At 45.7% G+C, this 12,609-nt stretch overlaps 1 protein-coding gene across 3 annotated transcripts in view; it reads right to left on the reverse strand.

Annotated features, from left to right (window-relative positions):
* SRGAP2 (SLIT-ROBO Rho GTPase activating protein 2) overlaps positions 1-12,609 on the reverse strand; it is a 76,486-nt gene that overhangs the window by 27,112 nt on the left and 36,765 nt on the right. For 2 of the 3 annotated variants that reach the window (XM_065740468.1, XM_065740470.1), the window contains exons 4-7: positions 10,214-10,276; positions 7,091-7,306; positions 6,339-6,467; positions 1,924-2,148 (exon numbers count right to left, since the gene is read on the reverse strand). In XM_065740468.1, coding sequence (XP_065596540.1) covers positions 1,924-2,148; positions 6,339-6,467; positions 7,091-7,306; positions 10,214-10,276 — 633 coding nt within the window. The remainder of the gene's footprint in view (positions 1-1,923; positions 2,149-6,338; positions 6,468-7,090; positions 7,307-10,213; positions 10,277-12,609) is intronic. The other variant, XM_065740469.1, reaches the window with a different exon arrangement.

Consider the following 12,609-nt stretch of genomic DNA (forward strand, 5'->3'; position numbering starts at 1 on the left):
CTAGTAATTAACTAGAAAAAAATTAGCTGCTACCAGTGGTGAGCTAGTTCTATCTTCTGGAAGCCCAGAGATGCTTTATCACAGCAGTTAGGCTGCACCACACTCCAAAAGCCCCAGAAGTGGGCAAGGTTATGTCACACTGAGGAGAAGTGGGTTCTGTGAGCACAGCATCCCAGGCACAACAGCACGGGGCTCAGCCAACCTCCTGTGCAGCAGCAGCATGCAGGGCGTGCTGCTCAGCAAACTCAGGGCAGTTTAAATAGAAAAATTCATTACACACCTGTGGAAAACACCAGGACTGAGGGCTGCCCTGTGCTGTGCTGTAATGTCACACTAATCCTTCACAAGGCAGCTTTCCTTTCATGTTATTTTTTAAGGAAAACATTGCTCTTACTGCATGTGATCATTTTTAAAGGCAGACAACGTGACTGCAGTTCTATTCATGCACGCATTCAATTGTACAGTAAATCTGGCCTAAGTAGGATCACTTCTACATCTATCACAGCCTCGAGAAGGGCTGTGAGAAATGGCTCTGGGAGCAATGACAGCCTGCAGGCCGTTCTTTTCCTCCCTCCTATCTCACAGGATACTCCCAATGCATGGGAAAACCAAGTAAGGTCATTTGCAGTCGGAGGGACTCCCTTCAGAAGGCTCCTCCTGGTCTCTGCCCTAAGCAGTGACTGCATTTGTTGGAACAAAAGATGAGGCAAGAGCCCTTCCCTGCAGTTTTTCTTCAATGCTGAGGAGAAGAATCTAGAAATCAAACTAATTGACCTAAAGCAATGTACGGTATATGTGTTCCTATTTATGTCTGTGAGCTGGTTTCAGCTTATGCGATTTAAACAGCTCCCATCCACGTACCTGCAATCTTGATCAACCTGTAAAGAGAGATTTTCCTTGCCAAAAACAAAAATCCTTTGGCTGCCTCCTCTCATAGTGAACACACACAGAGCACCATTATAAACTGCTTCTGCTCTAAGATTACACACTTGCACGCCCCAAAAAAACAGCATTTACACCTTTTATCTGTTGCCCTTTCTGAGGCAATTGTGGGTCTCTGGAAATCAGGTTGGGTCACAGAGATAGCTGCTGATCACTGTCTTGCTCTGAAGCTTAAAAGTTATGGTATTACCAATGCAGACAGAAAAATAATAGTAGTAATTAAAAGCAGACAAACATTGCTTCTGGGAAACCACCACTCTGTTTCAAAGGTGTCTTCAGACACATCACCAGCTACAAAGGGATTCATGAGACCAGAAGCTCAACCCAGTTTTACCCAAATTGGAGAAGGTGGGAAAGTATCCAGGAGAACGTCATCTCACTCCTCTGGGAGCCCCATGGTGCAACACTTATTTAAAAGCGAGTATAAAAGCTGCTTTATCTACCCACTGGGCAGACTGATACCTTGGCAGCACATGCCCAGGTATGATGCTTTCATCTTTTAACCCACATAAGCTATCTCCTTTCATCTTCTTAACAATGCCACCAGCAAAACTAAACAGCTCCATGAATTGCCAGAGATGAGATCACCAAGCACGCCAACCAGAAGCCAGCTTACGGAGCGCAGAATGAGCACTGCTTTAGGATCACACTTCAGATCTCTAACTTCAGAGCCTGTCTCAGGGTGCAGGAGTTAACAGCAGCCTGAACATAGGTTAAAAAGGATAAAAACACTAAATGTTTCATCTACGTTTAGTACTGTATCTAATTAAGGATTTCTGTCTTCAGGAGCTGTGATAATGAAGAAGTGAGGGTTGCTTGCTTTCAGACATCCATCCCATCACTTATCCTCATACCAGCTCCCTTTCACAAGGCTCCCCTCTGCCTCCCAAAAATAGAGGCCAACAGGTGGCCTTCCAGTGGCTCCATCTATCAAAGATGAAGGAAGCAAACAGGCAGAGCTGGAGCAGAACATAAACTGACCACGTCACCCATATGTGGCTGAAACTCGAACTTCATGGGCGGACAGAAGACATTGTTGTACATCTCCATCAGGCGCTGCTTATCACTGTTGGCATCCAGGTTCTCAACAGCATTTTCAATGGCATCCAGACCCTCGTGTTTGGACTGCTCCAGGTTTAGCTCAGCAGACAAGAATGTCCTGAGAGCTCTGTTGAGGCTAGCGTGGTATCCCAGGTCACAACACTGCTGGAAAAAACACACAATGCCATAAGTGAATAAGCGAAGACAATCTGAAATTGAAGTTAAAATGTTTCTGAGGCTCGAAGTCATAGAAGCAGCTGACAAACTGTGGTTACTTCATCATCTTTTGGGGACCAGAGCTATCCCCCAGCCCAGGGATAGCAGGGGCATCCTGACTCGAGGTCTGGAATTGTCTCTGCACCAATCCCTGAGCCCATATTAATAGCTTATTCTCCAAGACAGGCACATCTCAAAGTATTTTAACAGTCTGGAGCGTTCTCATAGAGCACCAGAGACCCCATTTCATTCTGTTTACAAAAAGAGCACTCTAGAAGTGGGAACATTCAAAGGTATGACAGCATCTGTTCTTGCAATTCTAACTTTTCTTCCAGGGGCACCGACTCCCACTGAGAGCACTCCAAAACCCTTCAGGAAATTTATTCTCAGAAAGAAGAAAACGACAAACTGAAGTACTACTGGGAAAAAAAAAAACAACAAGGCACAGGATTTGCATCATCTGCAAAGATCAATCTGCATCTAACTCATTCCACCCAGGATACAGAAAGCTGCTCAATTCGGTATACTTCAGGAAGCAAGAACACAACCTGTGCAATCACAGGCAGAAAGAAGAGAGCCATCCAAAAAGCAAGCAGTGGCTGGCAGGGCTGACTTCACTGCTGGGGTGAAACAAGAGCAAAAACACTCAAGCAGAGAGCAGTCACGGTCAAGAATTTCCTGGCTACTGCTGACATGAGGATGATGTCATTGGAAGACAATCGAGCAGCTTCATCCCCAGCATGGCTGCACAGCCAAGTATTCACGTACTGTGAGGGAAAAAGGAGCTTTTCATGAGCTGATCAGAAAGAGCCTGCATTTTTCAGGCATCTAATAAAGTGAGTGAGAAAGGAGTCCACCTTCCTGGAATTGCAAGCAAGATTACGCGTGCTAGGAGAACATCCAAGAAGAAAGAAACAGACCATCTGCTTGATTGCTGAGCTGCTCTGTAAGCAAAAATTCACATGAAATCTCTTCCTCGCCCATCATTTGGGTCTCATCACTGTCATTGTGCATGAGCACCCAAAAAAAGAAAAAAAAAAGGGAAAAAAGGAGAAAAAGGAAAAAAAAGGAAAAAAAGGAAGGGGTGGAGAGAAGAGAGCCACTGACTGGGGACCCATTCCCTGCTCTCCCAGGATTTGCCACCAGCATTGCCTGGTTCCTGTGCCAACCAGCTGCAGCAGCCACAGGGCCCTTGCAAAAAGAGCAGTACTTGCTGATAGACTGGAGGCAGATAATTAAAGGACACTGCAACTCAATCAGAAACAACAGAAAACAGCCCTAAAAGATGCTTGAATGAGAATCTGCACGTGCTGGGGATAAGCAGCCATTCAAAGGCACTGCTGTCTGGCACACGTGTGATTCTGCTGCTCCTGCAGCAGTTCACAGAGCCAACCCAAGCTGGACCAACACACAGCCACAATGAAAATGGGCTCAGAGCACACAGGAGCAGCCCATCCTCCCTGCCCAGCCATGCTGGAAGCAGAGCAAAGCTGCTCAGGAGGAATCACTGGGGCTGCAAAGTCAAACAGAGAGTTAATATTTCAAGGGCCACCTCATGGAGCTGCAGGGCTGTATTAAGATGCAAAGGGTTTTAGCCTTATTTTCTTGAAGCTTGTGACAGAGAACGTTTTTCAGCCCCCTCCCTCACTTTTACCATCTCTCGAAGTCCAGCACGCCCTATTTATGAACGTATCTGTCTTGCCATCCCTCTTCTGGGTTATATAAATGTTTGATGGAATCGTTCTCTGAGGAAATCAATTTTTTATAAGAATTTAATGATAACTCATTCACATTCACTTCCCAACATGACAGCTGATTAACCCTTCGCCAGTTAGAGGCATTCAGAAACCTTGAAGCAGAACAGTTGAGGAGTTAAGAGACCTCTGCCTTAAAGCACCACCTCCATTGAAGGGGGAAGAAGGAATTCCAGGAGCAAACAGCAAAGCATGCTTATTTCAAGAATAAAATCTGCTCTATGCCTCGTATATCTCCATGCATTTGAAAAGACATTCTGCCCTAGTGATCCCTCCAGAAACAGGAGGTATTTGTTAATCTCTCTCCCCCCATTACTGTAACATTTCATCAGCATCAAAGAAGCACCTCTGTCCCCAAAGTCAGGAGATTCAGAGCTACAAGGCTCCATCAGCTTATTGCTTTTAACTCACAAAGGAGCAGCAACGAGCTGTTATCCTCCTGTGAACACAGGTTTGTGCTGTCCAAACACAACGAGTTTAAAGCCATTTGGCCTAACAGAATTTATTCGTGACTTTGAAGATTGCTTTTATATTATACTTGAAGCCGTAGTATCAAACGACTAGATGAAGGAAAAGAATTAAGAGCTGACTTAAAAAAAATCATTTTTATTTCAGTCAGATGCTTCTGATAAACATCACTGGCTCTCATCGTCAGTTTTCGGCCCTTCAGATCAAAGCATTAGTAAATCCATATTCACTGTGTCTTAGCAGCGAGATACCTGGGAGCACAGGAGATGCAATTCAGTTAAGTTCCATATCTTGCCATGCCTTCTGTAAACACAGCAGATAACACTTCTTTTAAGGATTCTGAGAACTTGTGATGCTCTGTTACACAGAACACGGCGAGGATACGGGGTGGGCAGGGACACAGACACACACGATGGCTGCTGTCGAGGAGCAGTGACAGCTCAGAGCAGTGCAGAGCGTGGGCTCTGGTCTCACACCACTGCCTGCCATGCCCCAGGGGTGGCTGAGAGCATCCAGCAAGGAAAGTGCTCCCCTTCAAAGCTGGGTAACCTGCATCTGTCAACAAACTACTGAAGAGCTCAGGTCTGGGTTGAAAATCGTCTGGGGTTTAATCGAACCCAAACCAATTCCTTCCTATGTGACTCAGGAAAACGCACCAAGTGCAGGCTGCAAGCAGGAAACTGAACCAAGCACATCTGCAGCTCTAGGGGGAGGATGCAGAAAGAAGATTGTAAAACAAACAAACATTACAGAACAAGATACTTTGGAATAACAGCGTTTCTCAAAGCTACCTAACACAGATAAGCCTGTCCTCCGAAGGATGGGTTTAAAATAAACCTGAATAGCTACTAACTACCCACGTGTACCTTGTGTGATTTTACAGTCAGCTGAACTGGTGGATTAGATATACTGTTAGGGACTGCTGCAGCACTGATTAACAGTGATCCAGTGACCCTCACTGCCTGTGACTGGGGACACTTCTGAGAGTTATCCACTCACCTACAAAGAAAGTTCCCTTTACAACAGTGCAGTGTGCCTGGAAAGCAGAGGAAGACCTAGTGAAAGTCAGAGACCCAGCTGTGACACGGTCAGAGCAGTGGCACTCCAGTTCAGCACGCTGAAGTGCAATAGCCGTGGGTTTGTAAGAAATGCTGGGGTTCCTAACTGGCTTTCAAGAGTTATCAAAGAGGAGAGATTCACTTCTTTGCTGTGCACCTTACCAAGAGCAGAACTAAGGGCCCTGAAACGCTGAGGGCTTTCACTTGGCTCTGGAGCAAAGTCTGAGGGCAGCTGGGGTACAAGGTCCCACTGCATGCTGCTCCACTACGACAGTGCTCTGCAGTCCTGCCCACAGGAGGAACACACCAGGCTCCTGGTGGATGAGGGCATCAGAGAATGGAAGGTCTGAATGGCACAGACATCTCTCTCTTGTGAGACATGCGACCCGAAGCATCGGCTTGAAAGGGATGGAATTTTTCAGACACAGGCTCACATCAGTTTTAAGAGGTGCCCGTGTCCTTGATTTCCTTTACCAACTGGCATACTGATTTTACAGCTAACACTCTTCCTTTTTAAAAACACGCTTCTGAGCTGAGGGGTTGCTTAAAATAGTAAAGGGAAATGTCAAGCAACGGCGTGATACCGAAACCGTTTCATTTTAACTAAGCAACTTTCTTCTCCTACACGTTTCCATACCAGCAAGCTTCTATCTGTACCAGACAGATTAAAACACGTAAGAAAAGCTCTCTTAACAGATTAATGACTAGTTATTGTGGCTGTTACTCTCTAAGCTGCCACTGCTCCACAGCTGTAGATACTGCTAGTTGTGCTGGTATGTACAGCACTGAAGAAGGAGAGGCACACAGGAGGGTTCATGGCAGTGATACTCATCGTAAGCATCCGAGCAGCAGCACTTACATCAATGAGATCAGACAGGTCGTGAATGTAATACTTGAAGACAGATGCATTGGTTGCTTCCAGAGCCAGCAGATACTCGTTTCTTGCCTTAATAGCCTTCAGCCTGTTTTCTGTGTACTTTGCTTGGCGCTGGAAGAGAAACCAACAGCAGTACATTCTAAAAAGAGGTGCAGCAGCAACAGGAGCATCCTTAGTAACCACAGTGAGGATACCGAGCAAATCTCACCCTGCTCACACATTGTTGCTCACTTGGGCTGCACCCAAATCAATCCCAAAATAACACTGCACCTTCTGCTGTGTCGTATCTCAGTGCTGAGCTATCCACCTGCCTGGCCAACTGCAAGGCACCTGCTGTGCCTGCAAGCCATCTTGGGACCACGTGCCTCCCTGCACACGGGTCAGGCATTAAGCTGGGATGAACATTAAACAAAAGAGACTGCCCAAAATCTTGTACAAAACACATTCATCGTGGCTTCCAAGAAAGCAGCTCTTACTTTCATACTCTGACCTTGTTTTAACGTTTGGGATGGGCCTGCAGAACCTGGGATGATACAAACGGGTTTTCAATTGTCCTAAAGCAAATGTGGCGCTAGCTTCTGCCCTTCCTCAATCCAAATACTGAAAATCTGTAGAAAAGCTCTAACTTGCATTTTCACATCACAAAGGAGGGAGCTCATAACCCCCTGTGCTGAGCTACCACAAAGGTCCCCTCCTCACACTCCACACAAGCAGCAGCAGTGCAATGGAAGTACCTTTTCCTTCATTTTCTCTATTTTCTTCACAGAGCTCCGTCGAACGTGTTTTTCTTCAAATTTGACGTTGGAAGTTGAGTCAGGGGAGCGCGGCGTCTGCTTCTCCTCTTGTTTCACTGACTTCCCAATCTGCTTTTCTTCCTGCTTCTCTGCCTCTTTCAATTTGCTCTGAGCACTAATGCTGTCAGCGTTGTACATGTGGTAGGTTTTCATAACCTGCAAAAGATGATACACGAGAGTTGCAGAGCATCACGTTGGATTTGCTCAGGAAGGAGAGAGCTTACCTAACCAGCTCAAGCAACACAGGCATCCTGCCCTTCCACTTTTCTGCGTGGCCAAGCCTCAGGGCAGAATGGTTTACATCTAACTGGAAAGCATCATAAGCAAGGAAGGAGGGAAAAAAAATCCTAAGAAAGAAGTTATATGCCACCACATGAGAATGTTTGCTGAATGTGGTCAGAACAGTAAGCTTCTTTAACATAACTATGTTAGGACAGCTGGCCATCATGCCTAATTAAAGGTCAACCATCACCCTGGCAAAGTCACTTGGCCAGCGAGCAGCAGGTCAGACCTGGGTGCTGACTGGGAGCTGGAAGTATGTAAACTGGAAGAATAATGGGGGAAATTTCACATCTCAACAAAGCACAACAAAGACATGGAAGTGTGGCTCTCAGCACAAATCCAGAATCAAAGTGGATTATTCTGCAGCTGCTGCTTTGTTTAATTTTGGCATGCGCCTCCTTGTACAACAATCCAATAACCACCCCCCTCCCCCCCCAAAAAAAGAGACTAAATTCAGCCTCATTATTCACAGAGAATTACATGCCAAGGCTCAAAAATGATGGCTTTCCATCACCAGGTAAGGGCTCAGAAGGGATGTTATCAGTCATTCCTTGGGGTGAATCAGTCGTTTAAACATCACCAGTCTCAAGGAACTGTATGCAAATCCACAGCCTGAACATAACCACTGCAAAAGCAACTCAAGGTTCAACTTGTTTAAATCTGATTTGATATGAAAAAGCATTTCTCCCCTTATCTAACAACAATATTAACAAAAGAGTGCTGTTCTTTTGCTCACGGAGACCTGGATCTCACACTGCACAGGCAACTTCCATCACAGCTCTTTGCTTTACATATTAAATATATCGGTCTAGATAAAGCTTCCCCAAAACAAAAACAAAACGCCCTTGTTTCAAAGGATATTCACATCCAGTTTTGTGTTAAGAAAACACAACTAAACCAAAGGGCACGACACACAGACCTACATTTTTATCCATCATTCCAGAGCGATTCATTTCACACATGGACACCAAAACGAGCAGTTCTGATACAATTTTGAGCTCCCCATCACGTTCTAGTATTGATACTAACACAAACTGTACAGCTGCATAGACACATCCTGAAGTTCCAGCTCTAGTAATATGCCACGTGCAAACCATTTTAGATGGAAACCTATTTATATCTATCCCACCTCAGCTTGAACTGCAACGCAGTTTCCTGTAAGTGGGATGCACGCTCTGTCTCCACGCAGCAATCAGCAAAGGTTCTCACATACAAAGAGATGTTGTATTTAAACATGAAAGAGACTGTGAGTGCAGCCAGTATTAAAGAGAGACTTTCTGAATAATTTACACACACACTTTCAGCTACTGCATACGCTTAGACTATAAAGCAGGCATTTATAATAACAGATGCAAAGCACTTTCTTTTCCTCTGTCACTACAAGTGGAGCTGGCAGAAAGCAAAGGAAGCAGAGAAATGTAGTCCAGTTTTACTGCTTCCATCTTGCTGATGGGGCCACACTGGTAACCCCACACCTGGCAGGGGTCCTAGCAGCTCACCCCCACCACCAGGGTCAGCAGCATGGCACAGTACAGGGAGACAACTCACAGGTAGCAGCCCTCTGTATTTTATATTTTTGCACTGTTACAGGCATCCATTTTGCCTGAAGACAGAGCTGCTGCTAGTCCTTTAAATTCCCAGGAGAAAAGATGAGTTTGTGGGAGCACTCCTAGCACTACCAGTAAAAGCAGCCCCAGAAGCCACCAGGTATTGAAACTAGCATGAAATGCTTCTAATATGATCAACCTCAGTGGCATAAGTGGCACACAGAAGTGATCTTTTCCTACTCATGAATGCCTTTTTTCCCCTCTAAGGCAATATTTGGCTTTGATGCTATAATGAAACAAATCTATTTGTTTTGTGGATGTGGGAAATTCCAAGAAAGATCCCTGTCTTGATATTAATACAGAACTTCATCACAAGGACATCATACAAGATATACATCATACAAGAACATCATGCACTGAGCTGGGAGATATCCCTTGGTCCGAATCCTCTTGAAGGAATGAGGAAAAGAGCACAGACCTCAGCCTAATGACCCAACGTGTCATTAAGGGGGGACAAAAGCAGCAGCATCTGAGCAATAAAATCATGAGTTTGTTCTGCTTTTACAACAGAACTGGCTCAGTAACAGCTACCAAAAGGAAAAATTTAATCAAACCACAGGCTCTTCCATTCATCTGTGTGAGAGGAAAAGTCCCCAAGCAGTGCATGAACTTCTATAAACAAATCCCCTCTCCTTCCCAAGGCAATGCCTTTCTCAGTGTCTCCAATGGATATTCTGAGAAGCACAGCACACAGATGGAGACTATTACTCTCAAGGGAGCTGTGCTGCTGGAAGAGCTGAGGAACAAACCAACACAGCAGGCTCCTCACCACTGGAGCTGTGGGTTGTGTTTTGCATGCTCATTTCCAGACACAGGCTGCTCAAAACTGCTATGCTGACCCAATTCAGCAACCTGACCAAAGATTTGCAGCATGCTTGAAAATGGTTCTAAATCTCTCTTTATAAAAGCAACACTGCAGCCAGAAGTGGGGCTGTGAGAAGGTGAGATCTTTGGGGAAGCAAAGCCAACACCGACAGAGCTGAAGCAATATAAGGACAGAGTGAAAAGTGAGACTGGTGGCACTGTATGGAGTGGTGTACACCAGCTGCCTCAAATCCCAAGGACTGCAGGAACTCATCAGTGCTGGTGCTCAGGCTGTGCTCTAACAGCAGGCTGGGAGAAGCCCAACACTTCTCTGTGTCTGAAAAAATGCCAAGAAGTCAGTTTGATTTACCGTGTAGAGTTCATTCAGGACCTTTATCAAGTCTTCCTGGAGCTGCAATCCCACTTCCTTACTCTGCAACAAGAACAGAGAAATGAAAGTTAATTGGAGAAGATGGCAGAAAGGCAGAGGAAGCAAGCATGCTCTACACATCTACAAATAAACTAGACTCAATTAAGTGCCACTATTTATGCTAGGAAATCCAGCAGCTGCTCAGCTCAGAGCCACTTATTTGGTCAAAGTGCACAATGAACTGAAATGATGTCCAGAAGAGCCTTGCAGCACAGAAGCAGGGAAATTTCTCAAGGAGACACCTTGATTTTCTGATCTTTGCAGGATGGAGCAGGACTGAACACAGGGCAGCTTTGTATGTAGCAGAATATGGAAACTCAAGAAACAAAAAGCATCCAAATTCAGAGATGTATCCAGGAGAGAAACCTTACTGCAGTGCCTGGCAGCTCCTGCTTGATGTAAGCCTCACACAGAGCTAGAAAAATCACCCAATCTAATCCCTTGATTTAAAAGGGCAACAGACACTCTTTCAGATACCAAAAGTGGAAGCAGCACATCTGCCACAGAGGAACAGGGAGACAGAGGTGCACGATGGAGGTGTGTGATGCTCTGATCCAACTGGAGCTTGTTCTGACCGTGTCTGAAAGCCTACACGAGCCCTCAATCTATTTCTGGGTGCAGTGCTAACATCAAATATATGTACTCTTTAAACTACAGTGAGCACAATATCATTTAACCATAGCAATATAAATCACTCTGTCCCAGGGGCACTTGGGTGAGCGAGCTGTGCAGTCAGACTGATGGCTCCCTGGCTCCAACCTGCTCCCTTTGCTGCAACAACAAAAAACTGCAGGTGGACACGAGGGGCTGTCAAACCCAGCTGCCATCCAAACCACCCTGCAGCCAAGCATCAGACTTTAAATATATATTTACTTCTTTCACTTCCCTGCCAGGCAACAAGCAGCCATCACTTCTGCATGGTGCTTGGAGGCAACGACTGCACAAAGGGCAAACATTCAGCTTCAGCTAAATACAGGAGGAGCTTCAGGTCTTCTATAGAGATTACTGAGACACCCAGAGACTGCCACGAGGAGCAGCAAAACTCAGGGCACACAGACACACTTCCACACGTTACCAACCCAAGCACCGAGGGACACGGCCATCCCCAGAGCTGAGGCTGCACAGGAGCCTGCCTCGGCCAGGAGGAGCCCCAGCAGGGGCTGTTTTGTGGCAGATCTTTAAATCTGTCTGTAATTTAATAGCTCTAATCATCCCGAGGTGCGGGAAGGAGAAAAGCACACTGAATTCCACTTCCTTGGGGGTTTTATTAATGAAAGACATCCGGACCAGCTACTGGAGGAAGGGGGACGGAGCAGATGTCTCTTCACACCAGCAGTGCTATTCAGAAGAAAAACAGATAGGTTCAAACAACCTAATAACTACATTTTATCCACGTTTTCCCACTAATTAGAAAGCACAAATGCATGTATCTACTGCTGTCACAAAGGCAGCAATTTTCTCTCGTTACCACTGCCCACAGAGGCAGTATTTGCCTGATTGCACCTCCGTGCTCCACAGGTTGTACACATACAATATTTGCTGGGTTAAGCAAATTTGATAGGTTCAAGATGATTTATGCCTACTGACTCAGGGAAAGATTAAGAGATGTAATGCAAACAGACAAACCCACAGTTAACCAGTACTTCTGGCTATATCAAGATAGCATTAAGGCACGTGGGAAAAAAGATACGGATAGAGTCAAAAGCAAAAAGATTATATAACGTAAAATAAGTGATCTCTGCATAAGCAGCAGCCCAGGTGGGACCCTGAGTGCTTGGTGCTCTCCCGTGCTCCAGGCCTGCACTGAGACCTGCTGCAGGTCTCCTGCTTGGAAGACAAGAGCATGATACAAGCTCTGCCAAAGGGGAGCACCCTCCTTTTCCCTGAGTCTATAACTTAAGGGGAAAAAGAAATAAAAAGGGGACGATTCCCAATCTTAAAGAGATGCTGTAACCTTTGCTGCATCCCTCCCATCACTGACCACGGACAGAAGGTGCTGCTCACTGCTCTGCAGCTGCCTCTGTCGCAGTGTTGGGTGATGGATGGAAGGACATGCTGGGCCTGCCTGAAATGCCCCGAGCTCAGCACTTGTCATACAGAAGGAGCTTTTCAGCAGCGTGCTCCATTCACTGAGCTGCATTGCTAGAGCTGCCCTCCTCTCACCAGCTCTTCTCAGCCCATTTTGCTTCTTTCTTGCATAAAACTGCTCATTCACTGCACAGACTGCTGAAGCATCAATTATGCGAGATGGAATAAAATGAATATTTTAATGCGTACTCAGGTTGAAGACGAAAGGAGGACGCGTAGGAGCCAAGCTGTCAGAACACAGAATGCTT

The sequence above is a fragment of the Cyrtonyx montezumae genome, unplaced genomic scaffold (genome assembly GCF_038088225.1).
Source record: "Cyrtonyx montezumae isolate F1298 unplaced genomic scaffold, pur_monq_1.0 scaffold_26, whole genome shotgun sequence".
Taxonomy (NCBI): Eukaryota; Metazoa; Chordata; class Aves; order Galliformes; family Odontophoridae; genus Cyrtonyx; species Cyrtonyx montezumae.